The sequence below is a fragment of the Dermacentor silvarum genome, chromosome 7 (assembly GCF_013339745.2).
Source record: "Dermacentor silvarum isolate Dsil-2018 chromosome 7, BIME_Dsil_1.4, whole genome shotgun sequence".
Taxonomy (NCBI): Eukaryota; Metazoa; Arthropoda; class Arachnida; order Ixodida; family Ixodidae; genus Dermacentor; species Dermacentor silvarum.
In genome coordinates this window covers 3,971,066-3,988,435 of record NC_051160.1, presented here as the reverse complement: position 1 = coordinate 3,988,435, position 17,370 = coordinate 3,971,066, and the positions used below count along the sequence as shown (strand labels likewise).

Below are 17,370 nucleotides of genomic sequence, written 5' to 3'. Positions count from 1 at the left end.
AGAAAGCAATATCTGTACGTTGCTGGCCAATTTGAGAGAAAATACTTGTGACTAGCAGAAGCCATGAGGATGCTGAGGCAACGCAGTATTCAGCCGAGTACCTTGAACCTAGTATCTGCTTCGTTATGTTACTCTTTGCTCTGAAGCCCAGCGCTCTAGGCAAAAGTGTGATGACCATACCTACATAAACTATCAGATACCATTAAAACAGCATTTTTCAAGTTAATGTGACAGAGGAGACTTGTCCAGAGTTAAAAATGAAGTGCCATTGGATTTAATGTCGGCAGTGAATTACTGCTCCTCTCTTCCTTGCACTGCAGCTCATGTGGTGCGTGACTCTGTGTGGTTCTGCTTGTGCCCTAGTGTCGACCTGGTGCAGTCCCAGATTAAGATTGCCGAGGGACACCTCCTGCCAGACATCGGCCTAGTGCAGGAGAACATTGTGCCCAAGGGCTGCGCCATTCAGTGCCGAGTCACAACGGAGGACCCTGCCAAGAACTTTCAGCCCGACACGGGACGCATTGAGGTATAGAAGCTAGTATTTTTCACACCTGCAAGAAAATGCAGCACAGAGAAATGCTAACCAAAACAATGATGCACTATAGCTAGCTGTGCTACACATTTTGAGTACATGTGAGTTCTGTCTGGAAAGTACCTGACCATGCTTCTGGAAAAAAAGATTTGCCTGGTGTATCCATCGTCCTAATCCCCCTTCTAAGTAGCTTCAGCCTGCTTTCACACACCGAATCATGCAGACCTTTCACTTTTCAAAACAGTCCTGCAGCACCTTCTCGAGAAGTGTTGTTAGGGCAGCTGTCATGTTGCGCCTGATGTCCTCTTGGGTTTGAAAGTGCATTCCTGTCAAGTATCATTCTACACAAGTCACCACGAAGAGAGTAGGAGAGATTCCTCCGAGCTCTACAAGTCAATACATTCTCCTACCCAACCAGAAATCACCTCGTAGCCTCCCTGCCTTTCCCTTATGACTTTTCTCTCTCTCTGTCTCTCTGCAATGCAGCTTCTGCGGAGAACCTGTGTCTCTTAGGCATATAGTATGGGATTGCGAACAGGCACCACTAAATCCTCTAAACCCTTATCACACCAGCGAACTTTGGGAGAGAGCCTTGGCCAGCTTTGACCTCAAGGATCAGCAACGGCTGATCGAGAGGGCCCAGGATGTGGCCCGAGCTCACGGCATTCTCGAATGAGGATGCCTCTCCAAAGCTACATTCACATAATGAAGATATATTTATTCTCTCTCTCTCCTGTCAAATGCCTTTTTACTTGCGGGAAGAGCCAAAAATCGTATGGAGCCATGTCTGGAAAGTGATAAACTTGACGAACCACTTAAATATGGTGCTGTGCCAAAGAAGACCAAATCCCATGAGCATCGGTTTCCAGATATTTTAATTCCTTTGTCAAATGCCAATGCACAAACTTTTTGGGCACCCACTACGTACCCAAATCGTCAACATGGCATTCACAGCACCTAGCTAGAGTCCACTAGCTAGAGCAATTTTTCTAGCAGTTAGCTGATGATCTCTCATTTTCAAGGTTTGCACTTCTTAAACATTCACATTGTTATGGTTTGTTGAAGGTTCCCCCAAAGCATGGCTCACTTTCCACAGACATTTGACCTTCCTTGAAGTGGTTGTGCCACATTTTTATATGTGCTTTGTGCTCATATCGGCCTCTCCAAACGCTGTTAGAATCTTGCTAATTGCGTCTGCTGGGCTATCACTAAGCTTTTCACAGGACTCTATGCAGTATATCTTTGTTCAATTCGCTCCATTCGGACTTTGGACGTTGGAACCTGTGGACTTAAAATTGAGCTGAGACCAGGACGACAGTACTCATTCATGCATAGCAAATATAAGTGAAGGTCATGCCACCTGCAGGCTAAACGCATCAACAAACCATCCTTTCACGATGTACTGTTGCCAAATTACACCCTGTAGGTTTTGCTAAAGAGAAAGGGTAGATACTCTTCAGAAAGATCACGTATTTGTTGAAGCTGATGCTTGGCATAGGATTGCTAGCAAATGGGTATGCGCACTGGTGGCCTTCATATTGCACACCCCCTAAGGACTCTTTGCTAGAGTGTTGATTAGTGAGTTTTAATTCATTCATTAGTGATCATGACACAGGTTCTGATATCTGTCAGTGGGGCGAGTGGTTTGTGGGAGAAAAAAAAATAGTCTCTTCTGTGCTGCGTTTATTTCAGTCTTCCCGGAAACGCGGGGTATATTTGAGAACAAAAATTGGCTTATTAACAGGTAGTGCATTATCTTGTCCCCACAGAAATAATTTGCAAAGGAACATCGTATTACAAATGATGACATACACCGTCATGTGTGCCGTCAGCTAGATGCAGCATGCCGCAGCATTTAAGCAATGGTATACATACTGATCTCTTCAGCCACCGAGGAGTATAGGAAGCTGTTTCGTTCTAGCAGTCTCTTGCTGCTTCCATAAGTGTTATCGCGATTCCGATGTTCATTACAAGAGAACTGCTACGTACCCTTTAGATCCCCTTAGTGTAAAAGAGTTATTGATTTTGTGGCTGCTCTTAACTCACCCTGTTTTATTTTTATTTTTTTAATCTCTGTGCTCAGGTCTTTCGGAGTGGAGAGGGCTTTGGCATTCGGCTCGACAGTGCGTCGGCCTTTGCAGGTGCCATCATTTCGCCGTACTACGACTCGCTACTCGTGAAGGTCATTGCTCACGCGCAAAACATGAGGTCTGCATCGGCGAAGATGAACCGTTGCCTGCGAGAGTTCAGAGTTCGGGGTGTCAAGGTGCGTGCGTCCGTTGTCTTTTTCTTGTGGTTTTGTCGTGCTTTATATAAAGTAATATTTTGACCACATTGATTGAAATGGCAATTGTTAAGTGGAGCTTTTTTCTACAATAAAGAACTTAAATACATAGTGCAGATGCAGCTCATATACAAATTTTTGCCTCGCTTCACAGCAATGCAGCATGCATTGCAATGAAGCATTTAACAGAGAGCATTTGTTCTTTCAATTTGACTTGCTTTGTGTCAATAATTGTGCATGATGGTGATAATTTTATCATTGTTCTATGCAGTAATTTTTATGTGCTACGTGCATGTTTTATTCCTTTACTCGGGGCTGTAATTAGGCAGAAAATACAGCATGGCTATGAACTGAGCAAGGAGTTACAATTTTGTCATAGAACGAGGTGATATCATATAAAATGGGGGTTTGGTCAAATTTATTTGAACTGACACATGTTGATAGAAATGGGACCAAAATTTAGTAGTGCTGTGCTATGTTTCTATGGTACAGCTTTCTTGATGTCAACCTAATGGTCCTAATTTTTTTGGTAGCGAAACGTTAAAGACTGCATTTGTGGATCTCATTTTCTTAAAACAGATTTCATTTTCCTCCTACTGCCTCTTATCTTCTGCAGTAAGGGTAATATTAGAATAAGGCTTTGAATACTCCGGAAAATATGAAAATGAGAAAAGAATTACCTCAAGTATGAGAGGCCTTGTTGTCTCCTCCACCACTCGGTGTCCTCATTACAACCTCTCTCATCGCTTACTTCATGCAGACAAACATTCCTTTCCTGCTCAACGTGTTCCAAAATGAGAAGTTCCTCAGCTCCAATGTCGACACTTACTTCATCGACGAGCATCCCGAGCTCTTCTTCTTCATGCCATCGCAAAATAGGGCACAAAAGCTCCTCTATTACTTGGGTAATGTCATGGTGAATGGTCCCATGACTCCCCTGGCAACTCCGCTCAAGCCGTCGGACCTCATTCCAGTCATTCCGGAGATCCAGCCAGGTTAGTGCATTGCAGACAGCAGTTGCAGAACACAAGACGGCTGGGCGAGTTGGTTTGGTAACGTGGTTGGAAAAAAGAAAGGGCGCAAAATTCGGACCTGACACAAGCATCCTAGACTAGCTACGGTGGCTAAGTGGTGCTTGCGCTGCTGAGCATGAGGTCTCAGGTTCTATTCCCAGCCATGGCAGTCGCATTCTGACGGAAGGCGGAATGCAAAAATGTGTGGGTAGCAAGCATTTGGTGCACATTCAATACTAATCCCAAATGGTCAAAATTTATCCAGAGCCCTCACTATACTGATTCTTATAGCCCCTCTGTTGCTTTGGGACATTTAACCCAATCAATCAATTTGTCATATCAATATTTATGACGCCATGAAACTAGGCACAAAAGTGCCTTGTTGTGCCTTATTCGTTGTGTTCGGTCCAAGTTTTGCACCTTTTTTTTAGAGCCTGTAGAACTGTAGTAGTAGTTGATGTATGCTACATGAGGGGTGACTGTGTGTGCTCCTGTCTTGGAAGTCTACCTTGGGAGCACGTTGAAAAATAAGAACATAGCACCTTAGAGGAGTGAAGATATGTCAGACTAGATTAGTAATTTCCTTTTACAGAACTCTCTCTGAATTTGTTCAATGAGTCAGGCCAAGTCAAATCAGTAGCAGAATTGACTACCCCACAAAAAATGATGCACAGACATGCATTCTTAGCAAGCACAGACTCAGTGTGTGTGCCTGTGTTCCATTAAAAGAATTTTAAAGATTCTTCACCTACATGTCGCAGTGATTCAGTGGCTATGGCAATAATTCTGTTGAGCGTGACGTCACGGCTTTGATTCCTTGCCACGGGCGACTATGTACCATGGTTTGGGTGTGCATTTAAGAACCCCAGGTGATAAAAGAATATTCAGAGTACTACTACAAGCATCCACTGTGGTGTCACTCCTAATCTATGCTGCATTCTGTAGATGTTAAACCTCTAATAAAAATTATGATTAAGTAATCGGTTCACTTTTGCCAATACCTGTTTGGTATTGTTCAGTTTTTGCTTGCAGTGGCATTGCGATAGGATGAAAATGTTCTGTGTAATTTGTTAGCGTGTTTTTGCCAATAGACATTTTTAGTGATTTTTCACTTCTAGTGCCATTGCAACAAGCTGAAAATGTTTCATGTACACAGTACTAACAGCAGATTGGACAGTGTTGCGACTATTGTAAGAGGATTACGTACCCACAACATAGTATCTGAACTGAGACTAAACCATAGTAACTGAGACAAAACCAAGAGCCAGCGCTGATGGTGACACCTTATGAAACTGTGCTCATCTGAACTGTGCCGGGCACGTTGTTGTATTTACAAATGCTTTGGCAACAATGCAAACTTTCTAATACTATATATAGTATTATATATAGTATAGTACTATATACTACCCTTCCAAGAACTGCTGCACAAAAGAATTCAACTTATTCTAGTTTGAATACAGTATAATGAGATGTCACCCTCAGTGCTGCTGTTTGTCTTTACATTCTTAGTTTTTTAAAATATTAACGCTAATATGTACCTGTAATGGCCAGAACTCTCAACAGTTACACATTGTGTTAACTCAGAACAGTGCTTTAAAAAGAACACAGAATTGTCCTTGGATTTTACCTTTAATGAATTTAAATCCCTGGCGTGATTGGCAGCTGCTACAAATCTTTCTAGAGCTGGGCATCAATAAAAGAAAATTGCCTCATTATTTGAACCTTTTAATCAATTAATTAGATTAATAAGATATGTGAATTTACATATGTGAGCTCGATAACAAAACCAGTACTTATGATTTGTGTACATACACTTAGAAGTTAAGTTATTTGAATCGACATTTACCTTTGATATCACATCAGCAAGACCTCGCTTTAGTAGTCATATCAAGCATATCAAGCTCAACTCGGAGAAAATCATAATTCCAGCTGTAGTGAGGGTTGTTCACTCATCCTTTTGTCCAGGAGGCTTGTGGAAGTACAGCTTGCATGGGTGGCTTCTGTGCAGAGTGGCATGCAGACACTGTCCTGTAGTTGGAACATCGTAGGTTGGTCTGTAATTGCCTTCCTTACCACCCGTCGGAGTAGCTCAGTAGCTATGGCATTCTGCTCTTGAGCCCAAGGTCATGGGTTCAACTCCCGGCCATGGCAGTCACAGCTCGACGGGGATGAAATGCAAGTTTGCTTGTGTGCTCTGATTTAGCTGCACGTCAAAGAACTCCAAGTGGTAAAAATTAATGTGAAGCCCTCCACTACGGCTACTCTCTTAGCCCCAGTGTTGCTCTGGGACATTAAACCAGACGAATATCAGTCACCTTCCTTGCTGTTGAGCAAGCGAAGGTGCAAGGTCGATGTTGACACTTGCTCGATTTTGCTCACATGACTTTGACTGATTAATCATGATGAAAAAGTTCACATTTAAAGTATTAGTCAATTAATCACAAGGTTAATTTCAAGGTTAATTGCAAGTCACTCAGCCCTGAATCCTTCATAGCATAATGGTGGTGGTGGTGGTGTAGTGGTTATCGTGTTTCTTGTTGTGGTGACGTGTCTTGTCATGTCTGTCTGGTGGAGGAAGCGTGGATGTCTGTGGCGTGTTGCTGTACATTGATTTGCTTTTCCGATCATAACCAGTGTTCAATTTTTCTCTCCTTTGCCTTCTCTCAAAAGGCCCTGGCAAAGAGATTTACATACCTGGTAAACCCAGCGTTTTTGTCTATCTTATTTGTCTGCATTGTTGGTTGCTTGCTGCTCTGATCTGCATGCACACAGTTCTCTGTTATAATGTCTTGTATATTTCTAACTTGTTCTGCATGATGGCTGTGTTAATAGATGCATGCATGTCTGTCTACACTAATCCTATACAGACGAACTTCGATGTAACAAACAAGGATATAATGAATTATCGGACATCATAACGCAAATCTAAAATAATTATCGCAGATATCAGCATGTAAAGAATATATGCTTATAGCAAACATCGAATATAACCAAGGTATCTTTGTGTCGGATGTGACTTCATTATAACGAAGTTCTACTGCCGTGTAAAAAAGACAGAGGATGTTAAAACAGTGATATATGCCAGAACAGTGAAGCTTATTAAGAGAAATTGATTGGGTGTGTGGTTTTTAGTGCATGCAACATGCCAAGCAGTGAACTAGGGTAAAAGGAAGAAGTAATAATAAATAAATGTGTTGGAGGCACTCAATTTGAGACTCTTTTGGTAAACTAGAGAGGCACAAGGTTTTACCACACATTGCTTTTATCCTGAGAGGTTTAACCCTTTCTTCAATTTTCTTTACTAACGAAAACAGTTTCGTTTTCTTTTCTTAATGCGACAACTTCCGTTCGAACCAGTTCAGCACTCGTCTTTAATTCAATTCACTCCGTCTTATAATTTTATGCCAGGTACTCGCATGTGAACTACAAAAGTGCACAAGGTCTTACCTTGTTAGGGTATGTGAGGAGTACTCAGGCATGTTAGTTGTCGCCGTTCATTGCATATTTGATACTAAAATGTAATTCAATTATTACTTGCCTCCATCAACATAGCCAAGAAGTTTGAAATAACTTAATTGTCGTTTGCCACTTATGCAGGTGGCTTTAAAATTCATTCAGAAGTTATAGGGCCAAGAAAACCTTTTATATTTGTTTGAATTAACCTGACTGTTGTACTATCTGAACTTCAGTTATTGCAAGCCTTTGTGATTCGGTTACAGTGCACTTTGAATTTTTACTTACTGATAAAAGCATGCATCGTGTAGTTGTGTACTGTACGCACCTTCAATTCAGGAGTAGTAGTATTTTCATTTGATCACTTTCAGACGATGCTGATTGGCTGAGCCAGTGGGCAGAACGATCGTCACTCCAGTGAGGCATCGTGCCAGATTGCACATTGCGCCGAAGTGAAAGTTTCTCTGAAAGTGACCAGCTGAAAACATTCTGCCCCTGCGAATTTATTGTATTGGCTTTGTTTTTCTTAGCAATGCATTAGCTTATTTTATACTTCGGTTCTCTCCACATAGGTTCGAAACCACCACCAGGACTGCGTGACGTGATAATCAAGGAAGGGCCCGAAGCATTCGCCAAGAAAGTACGCCAGCATGATGGTTTACTACTGATGGACACAACATTCCGTGACGCCCACCAGTCACTTCTGGCCACACGAGTGCGGACAATCGACCTCCTCAACATCAGCCCCTTTGTAGCGCACAGCTTTGACAAACTTTACAGCTTGGAAAATTGGGGCGGTGAGTGCTGCCCCTGTGTCTCTCCACACACAAACCATGTTGATCAATCAATCAATCAATCAATCAATCAATCAATCAACACAAGGTGAAAAAGAGAGCACCAGTAGAAAAGCTCATTATACTTTGGCTTTGAAACCGAGAAACATCCCAGTTTCTGGAAGTCACTGTGACATGTTGTAAGTGAAACAATTTGACAGGGTGCAGATTGTATGAGCACATACACGCAGGACTAGTGCTGCAGTACGTGCTGAAAACTTTATCTCTAAAGTCTGACCTTTTTCATTGAAGATAAAGAAACGCTCACCACAGGGAACAAAAAGAAGTAAATGTATTCCCCTCACCAGACCAAGTTTCGTTAAGCCCTGGATTATAAGACCGGCTTTCATAAGTGCTGGCCCTGTCAAATTTTTGTAGACTAGTGTGCTGCGCATTGCCCTTAATTCACATTGCCTGTTGTGCCTGCCACACCTGCTGCTTAGATTAGAGAAGACCAGCCAGCATGTGCCGCCATGTGGTGGTTAAGAGTTTCCAAGCAAAATTTCGGCGTCGCTGGTCGGCTGGGATGACCGGTGCCGGGCGCCCTTTAGTCGCGGGAATGCGTTGACGAGGGACAGGGGGGGGGGGACGAGTTGTTTTGGTGTTGCTGACCTAGAGCGGGGGGTCCTTTCTTCCCTTCGTCGCGTCTGCCAGGCCATGAACATACAAAGAAGGAAGAATGCCCTTCACGCGGCTCACGCGGCAGCCTGAGGCCTGCCTGGCTATATGGAATGAATGGAATGAAAAGCGGAATTTCATTAATGTAACCGCAACACAAACATGTTGGGCCTGTGGTTAAAGTTGTGAAAAGCAGAAGTTGGTCAAGAGGGATAAAAGCACTGGATATGTGAGCACAATGGAAAAAAAGCATTCCTTGTGTAAAGCACTTAATTATTGTTCTGTAAGAGAGTGAAAATCATTTCAATGATTTCTGTCAATAAGAAAAAGTTTCAATGAGTTCTGCAAATGCTTATTTGCATCTTTTAAGACCTAGCATCTGAAAGTCAACTTCAAATAGAAATCTTAGGCAATGATCCACCATGTGCCTTCCTTGATTATGTACGTTCAGCCTGTGCATGAATGAAAGTGGACAAGACAGGAGCAGGATGCACATATTAAAAAAATAAAAATAAATAAAGGCACTGAAATCATTGCTGGCCTCTCCTTTTACCTATGTCTCACTTTGCGCTGTAGCACTAGGGCAGATAGTTGGCCGATTTTGGAATTGCTTCAATGTAGCTTGTAATTATGTGGAGGAACGAGATGCAAATACGGTTAAACAGGATGCAGAAGCAGAACGTAGGCTGTGCCGCAGTTTTCATTTCGGAAAGTGAACAGATTATTAAATCTCCTTTCGTGCCTTGCATCACTGAGACCGCTCACATTTCGCATCATGCACATACATTTAAATGCTCAATAGCTCAGTGACTATGGCGTTTTGCTGCTAAGCACGACATTGCAGGTTCGACTCCCGGCCGTGTAGGTACACCTGGCCACAAAAGTTTACGGACCACAGGTTCTCAGAAAACATTCAATTCCCAAGCAGCCTGTAGCAGTAGCCAGTAAAAATGTATGCAACAACGTTGTGAGCATATTCAAGTCGAGGCCTGAAATGAAAATACCAGGCTGCGTTGTGAGGCTTTTTCTCAGATTTCATGGTCTCTAGTATTTTGTAGCCGGGTGTACATTTTGCTGCCATTTCGATGTCAGTGAAATGCAAATACTTTCATATACCTAGCTTTAGGTGTGCATGAAAGAACCCCAAGTGATCAAAATTAATCCGGAGCCTTCCACAGTGGCATCTCTCATAGCCACAGTGTTGCTTTAGGATGATCAATCCCATGAATCAATCAATCAATTAATCAATCAGTCAATCAACCATGTGGCGTACATTGCAGGAGCAACATTTGACGTCGCCATGCGCTTCCTGCACGAGTGTCCCTGGGAACGGCTGGAGCAGATGCGAGCCCTTATCCCCAACATCCCGTTCCAGATGCTGCTGAGGGGTGCCAACGCTGTAGGCTACACGTCATACCCTGACAATGTGGTGTACAAGTAAGCGATGAGAAAGGCTTTCATGCGGTTGACCTCGAGGGGCAAAAAACAAAAAGAATACCAAGGAAACTGAGGACAGTAGCTAACCGTAAAAAGGAAAATGCTAGGTGGGGTGTTAGGACTCGTACCAAATTACATTACAGATTTTTTTTTTTTTCTTATTTAGAAATACTGCCAATCCCATAAGGGATTATTGCAGGTAGGGCACAAGGTCAAGCAATAAACATAATGAAGTCATAGTAGTGATGTAGAAAAATACAAAATATAAACACAAAGTCTCAGTATAACAAACATAGTAAGTAGCAACATCAAACTGAGAAGTATAAAGAGGGGTAATATATATATATATCTATACAGTCCAGCAGTATTTTACAAAGGCGTTTACAACCTTACAAAGAAGGTTAGCAATTCACTAGTGACAACAGAGAAGAAGGTGTGCAACAGTTAGATTTCATAACTGAGAATCTAGTAAGTAATTTTCAAGAAGTGACAAAAAATGTGTATTTGACAAGCTATTGGTGATATTGGAAGGTAAACCATTCCACTGCCTTATGGCTAGCGAAAAAAAAGAGTATTTAAAACAGTCAGTTTTAAAACGATATTCCTGTAGGGTGTACGAATGCTTAAGCCTTGTTATTCTAGTGTTTGCGATGGTAACGTACTTGGAGCTGTTAACATTTAACTTGTTATGAATTATCTGGTGCAGTAATTTCAATCGAGCGAGTGTCGCTCGGTTTTGGATTGTGAGTATTCCGGCAGTTTTTAGCAGAGCACTTGGAGAATCTGTAAGTTGATATTTATTGAAGATGAATCTAATTGCTTTTCTTTGTACTCCCTCTAGCATATTAATTAATTTGTTAGTCGATGGAAACCAAGCTAAGATAGCGTATTCTAAGGTTGACCTGATAAGTGCATTATAAGCTAGTAATTTAGTTTCTCGTGGGGCTTGACGTAGATGCCGCTTAGGAAAGAAAAGTCAGCTTAGGGCCGTTGATCGAAGTAATATGATTAACATGGGAGATCCATCTAAGGTCAGACGTTAGTGTTACACCGAGATACTTGTGCTCTGCGACTGCTGTTAAGGGGGCGTTGTTTATGGTGTAAGGGAACTCCTGTACATGGTGTTTTCTTGTTATTCACAAAAGAACTGATTTTTTAGCATTAAGTGTCATTTGCCACTTTGTATACCACGCATAGACTGATTTTATAGCATTGTTTAGGATTACATGGTCACCTGGTGAAGTAATTTCTTTATACAGTATACAGTCGTCAGCAAAGAGTCTTATGTTGACCTGAATGTCAGAGGGCAAGTCGTTAATATAAACTAGAAATAATGCAGGTGCTAATACGGTACCTTGGGGCACACCAGAGGTAACCTGAGTTAGTTTAGAATTTGTATGGTTAATCTGTACGAATTGTGTCCGGTTAGTTAAGTAGTCCTTTATCCAATCGCTAATGGGACCCTTTCCGAAAGAGTGCTCAAATTTTAACATTAGTTTCTGATGTGAAACGCGATCGAATGCTTTTGAAAAATCGAGGAAGATAAGGTCTGTTTGGTTTTGGTTGTCTATGCCTCTGGAGACAATCATGTATTAATTTGACTAGTTGAGTGACTGTGGATGAACACTTGACGGAAACCATGCTGAACCGGAGTTAAAATGTGGTTTTGATCGAAGTAAGCGTTTATGTGTTTAAGGATGATGTGCTCAAGTAGTTTACACACGGTACTTGTGAGAGAGATTGGCCGAAAGTTAGAGGGCTCATTTTTATTCCCTGACTTGTGTACAGGGATAATTTTAGCGGTCTTCCAGTCATTTGGTAGAGTGCCTGTGGATAAAGACTTCTCATAGATTAGGGCTAAATAGTGAGATACTAGCTCAGCATACCTTTTAATAAAAGCATTTGGAATTTTGTCTGGTCCTGGGCTTTTCTTATTGTCTAATTTCAGTAATAGGTTTAGCACGCCGGCCCGTGTTACAATCAGAGGTCCCAGAAATATGTTAGAAGAACATTGAAGGTGCGGCAGGTTATCATCGTCCACTGTAAAAATTGATTGAAAGTAATCATTTAAGTTGTTAGCTCGCGCTTCATTTTCTTCTCCTGTAACTTCGGGGCTAGGATTAGACCTTGACAACAGGTAGTTCCAGAATTTACGAGGAGAGGACTTGAAAAAGTTACGGAGGGCGTTTTGGAAATAATTGTATTTAGCTGCCTTTATTTTAGCTTTTATAGTGTTTATGGCTAGAGTTAGCTTTTGTTTGAAGTTTGCCTGAGCATTATTTTTCGTAGTCTGTCTTAGCCTTTTGACCCTTCGCTTCGCGTGGATGATGTCACGTGTAATCCAAGGATTGCGTTCATTTCTTTTCTTTGTTCGTGTGGGTACATAGTTGTGAATGCAGTAAAACGTAATAGATTTAAACTTTTGCCAGAATACCTCTACGTCACTAGTGGAAACGCTGGCTAGTTGTTCGAAAGCGCTTAGTTCGTGTAACAGATGGTCTACTATACTGTTATCGTCAGCTCTGTTGAAATCTGAAAAAGTTGCGATTAGTTTTTGTGGTAAACTAGTGTCTTGAATAGGGAGAGAGCATAAGCTTATTTTATGGTCCGACATGCCATCGATCAGTGCTACTTTTGCTTTATCCGCCGAAAAGTGGTCACTCAAAAATATCAAGTCAAGGATGTTAGCACTGCTTCCTTGGACACGTGTAGGTTCTTTTATAATTTGACAGAGGTTAAATGCGAGCATCATGTCAATAAGCATATCGGAGCATGCGCTTCTGCTTTCCGTAGTGTGCCACTTTATATCTGGTAAGTAGAAGTCGCCAACTAAGATTAGCCTAGCTCCAAAAACGTGTCTCAGCATGTATGCGTACAATGACTGCATAACCTCGATTTCGGAGGTTATATAAAAATAATAATATTATTTGAGGGTAAGCATGAGTCGCTGTTGTTCCCTGTTGAAATAAAGAGTGGGCACGAGAGCGGACAGAGAATGTCTGCGTAAAGATCAGCTTTTGCACTGCATCGAATTCTAAAAGCACTCAACATTGGTTCATTTCATATAAACTGTTGGTACCAAAATGAGCCTCGAAGTGTTTTCTGTCTGGCTGTTTCATTCATTTTTTTTTTTTTTTCATACGTGCATCATGCATAAATGGCTCTACAGAATGATGTGAAACTCTGTTGTGCCTTAGGTCTTGGCTTAACTTAAAATATAATGTCTTTATTTCACTGCATTCATCATTGGAGGAGATAGCTTGTAAGGAACCCTGTACTTGAGGCCAGGGTGGGGGAGATGGCTTGCATGGGTGATGAAGGCTGTCTATTCATTGTCTTCCCCATCTCCATACCTGTGCTGCCAGAGACATAGTTACTACTACCATTTGTATGTTTGTTGCTACTACCATTTGTATGTTCGCATAAAGAACTGAAAACTACATTTTGCCCAAGCGGCATCATGGGAGCAAACATGGCAGAGCTTGCACAAATCTTGCCAATAGTGGGCACATCTGCTAATGATAAAATATAGCAGACATTTCATGGTATGCTTAAGTGCTAGACAGGACAGGCAACTCGTGTTGGGGCTGGATCTGGATTGCAAAATTTTTATCTATTAACGGAATGTGACTGTGGTGCAGTATGTGGTTTGTGATAGAGCATCCTTTCAGGTTTTGTCAACTGGCAAAGGACTGTGGTATGGACATCTTCAGAGTCTTTGATTCTCTCAACTACCTTCCCAACCTAATTCTTGGCATGGAGGCTGCTGGGAAAGCAGGTAAACGATAATGTAAACCTTTTCAGTCCATCAAATATAAAAGAAAAATCTCGTACTGTCTTCAACATTGCCAAAATATGCACAACTTTCTCTGAAACCAAACATTACCTCTTTCCTTACCAAGCCAAGGGAAATTGATCACTTTGATCGAGAGCTTTTTGACATTTCGTGCACCTACTGGCACTTGATGCACTTGATGCCAATCGCCTCAGTGAGTGTTTAGACAATGTAGTGGTGCCTTGCTTCAATTGCACCTAATTCGTTAAGTGAACGCAGATGGCACGCAACTACTATTGAGAATGCCCATGCAATTAACATATCTTGCCCAGAAAACTTAATTTAAGAGGAACCTTTAGGTCGGGGCACTACTCTGATTTCCCTATTAAAATACATGTAAAATGCAGAAATGTTTTTACAAGACAACCGTAGGATCTATTTTAATGAAATTTGTTGCACTTGAGAGAAAAAGTTGAATTGTGGCAACTCTAGGAAACAAAATATTTATTTAGGATCTTAAGTTCTTTACAAAGATTGTTAAATATTATTAGTAAGCTAAAAATAAATAAAAGCACAAAGTTTACAAATCTATAACTCTGCACCAAAAAATAGCACAGTTCTGTAAACTGCATATATTAAAGCATCTCAAGCTGTCAAATGTGATATGAGTTTACAGCTTACATGAAATTATTAAAATGTTTACGAGGGTTTTGCAAAAGTCCTGCTCACAAACTACATAGTGGTATATTTGAGAGCAGTGTATAATACATCAACTCTGTCTGCTTCAGGTGTATATAATTAGGTAGGGGCAGTTTTCAGCATTGTGATATATGTAGTTTTTTTATTGCCGAGTTAGAATTGTAAACTTGTGGGTTTTTTAAAAATTGAACAAGCTTCAAGATTTTTTTCCAGAAAGATTAATTGCATAAATTAAAAATTTGCTTCCTACAGTTGCTAGTTTTACTTTTCCTTTTAAATACAGCAAACATCATCAAAATTAGTGTCGTGGTTGCCGAGAAAAACAATTTGTTCCGTTTCCATGTATTTAGATAGCAGCTCCCAAGGTAAAGCTTCTCTTTAAAGGTTCTTGCTTATGGTCCTCTCGGTTGTCTACATCTAGGTGGTGTTGTGGAGGCAGCCATCTCCTACACCGGCGATGTCTCCAATCCGGAGAGAACAAAATACAACCTGGACTACTACCTGAAGTTGTCCGACGAGCTGGTCAAAGCTGGCACTCACGTACTCTGCGTCAAGGTAAGCTAATGACGGCTTCAAGGTCACATACCCACTCCATGCACTCTTTAAGTTACACAATATGAATAAACAACTGAGCCTAAATTTTGTCGTAGTGAATTTCGAGCTTCATAATAAGTGAAGCTAGATTTTCACTAGGATGAAAATTCGGGACAGTTGGTTATTCATGTTCATCTAATATCAATGCATAAATAAAATAAGAGACGAGCATAGAAGAGAGATATGCAGCGCTGTGCATGGCTCTCCTATGTTCATCATTCGTTTTACACACTGTTATTAATGACCATGAAGCTAGAAGACGAGGTAATAGTTTTCATGTGTGCAATAATAAGTTAGCCATGAAGCCAGGGAAGGAGGCAAGGAAGGAAGAAATTTAGGGAGAAGAGTGGGATTGAAGAGGAGGAGGGTGACATTGACACATACAGCCATTGTCACATGTGCTACTACTCAAAAAGTTTGAGAGAAGGAAAGAATGCAAATTGATGGGAGAAACGGGAGAGGCAAACATAGCTGGTGCCATTTCTGACTCCCTGATGTTGTGCACATGTGCCATACATTGCAGTGAGAAGTGGAGCCACACGCACACTATATATACGCTCACGTATAGCATTTATTCTGTATGTGCTGTGTGTGAACGGGGACATATGAAAGGGGCCATGCATGAAAGAGCATGGGACCTAATGATGTATAAGGGGTCATGTGGAAAAGGACATACATCAAAGACAACATGGGTGCTTAGGTGAGGCCAGATACACATTCGCCACACAGTGCCTCGCAGTAAGTGGCACCTACGAAATTGATGCAGAGCAGAAGAAACAGCATAATGGCAAAGTAGATCACAATGTTGTCACCAGCAATTTGGTCACTCGATAATGTGAACAAGCCTGGAAGCCCTTTAGATAAGCAAACACTGTAACACTCTTCTCTTTAGGGGATCATCTGATTCACTACGGTGTAGGTCTATGGGATTATACCAAGGACCTGAGAATACAGTGTGCCACTAGGTTGACTGCATCTGGGCTCTGCCCTAATGATCTAACCTTATTTTTTGCCAATTTTCTGCACTACCATTTGTGACAGCAGGTGTAGCCTTCACCGCTTTGCTGGCAGAGCGGTTGTGATTTCAATGTCATGCTCACCCAGAGGAAATGAAAAACTTCCACCTGTTCCCTGAACTATATTATATATACCTCCTGTACTTGATTTATTGTGCAACCTTTGTTAACCCTAGCTTTCAATTATCTTCTCTTGGGAGATACTCATAATTCACTGGAGGATAGTTTGTCAGAAACAGCATCCTAAGACGTTGTTTTCTCTTTCTGCTGAATTTCACTCTTTAGATACGTATAGTGTGATTTCCTATTCTTTATTGGGAAAGTGTCCCATGTCAGTGCAACCAGGTCAGCATTGCAAACATCGAAAACTGGTTCTGTAATTATTGTGAATTTGTAGTTGTCACATCGGCATAATGGTTTCTGAACACTGGGGTGTACTGTTGAAATAAATGTAAACTTTTCTTTTTGTGCTATTATTTTAGGACATGGCTGGCCTATTGAAGCCACAGGCAGCACGCATCCTGATCAAAGCACTCAGGGATCGACACCCAGACACACCGATTCACATCCACACTCACGACACAGCTGGTGCAGGCGTTGCCTCCATGCTGGCCTGTGCTGAATCTGGCGCAGACGTCATCGATGTGGCCGTCGACTCCATGTCTGGTATGACCTCACAGCCGAGCATGGGTGCCATCGTGGCTTGTCTGCAAGGCTCCAAGTACAAGACCAGTAAGCAACAGTGGCCCTTTTAACTTCTTTATTTGTGTGTTTCATGTATTGTCTACAAGGGCAGTGCGTAAATGTGGTAGACTTCTTAAATTGAAAGGACAGTCTGCTTGTATTAAGTTCTGTTCAAAGGCCAACTGCAACCAATTAACTTTCACTATGGCTATGTTTGTTGCACATGTCATCAAAGCATCATTGTAAGTTGATAAGTTTACTAATCACTTTTAAATTAATAGCATTTAAATAGCCCTTCATTAAATGATGTGACAATGTCATGGAAACGGACGGAAAGCACACAGACAGAAACACATTATTCATATTCAAAAGCTCCTAAGTGCACCTTGTACAAAGTCAGTTGATGTAACTCCATTGTTGGACAAAGGCCTC

The 17,370-nt window shown here is 41.5% G+C and overlaps 1 protein-coding gene across 3 annotated transcripts in view; it reads left to right on the top strand.

Annotated features, from left to right (window-relative positions):
- LOC119457448 (pyruvate carboxylase, mitochondrial) overlaps positions 1-17,370 on the top strand; it is a 48,088-nt gene that overhangs the window by 21,643 nt on the left and 9,075 nt on the right. For 2 of the 3 annotated variants that reach the window (XM_037719004.2, XM_037719005.2), the window contains exons 9-17: positions 364-526; positions 2,616-2,798; positions 3,577-3,811; positions 6,500-6,526; positions 7,855-8,079; positions 10,014-10,170; positions 13,842-13,948; positions 15,066-15,199; positions 16,737-16,986. In XM_037719004.2, coding sequence (XP_037574932.1) covers positions 364-526; positions 2,616-2,798; positions 3,577-3,811; positions 6,500-6,526; positions 7,855-8,079; positions 10,014-10,170; positions 13,842-13,948; positions 15,066-15,199; positions 16,737-16,986 — 1,481 coding nt within the window. The remainder of the gene's footprint in view (positions 1-363; positions 527-2,615; positions 2,799-3,576; positions 3,812-6,499; positions 6,527-7,854; positions 8,080-10,013; positions 10,171-13,841; positions 13,949-15,065; positions 15,200-16,736; positions 16,987-17,370) is intronic. The other variant, XM_049670091.1, reaches the window with a different exon arrangement.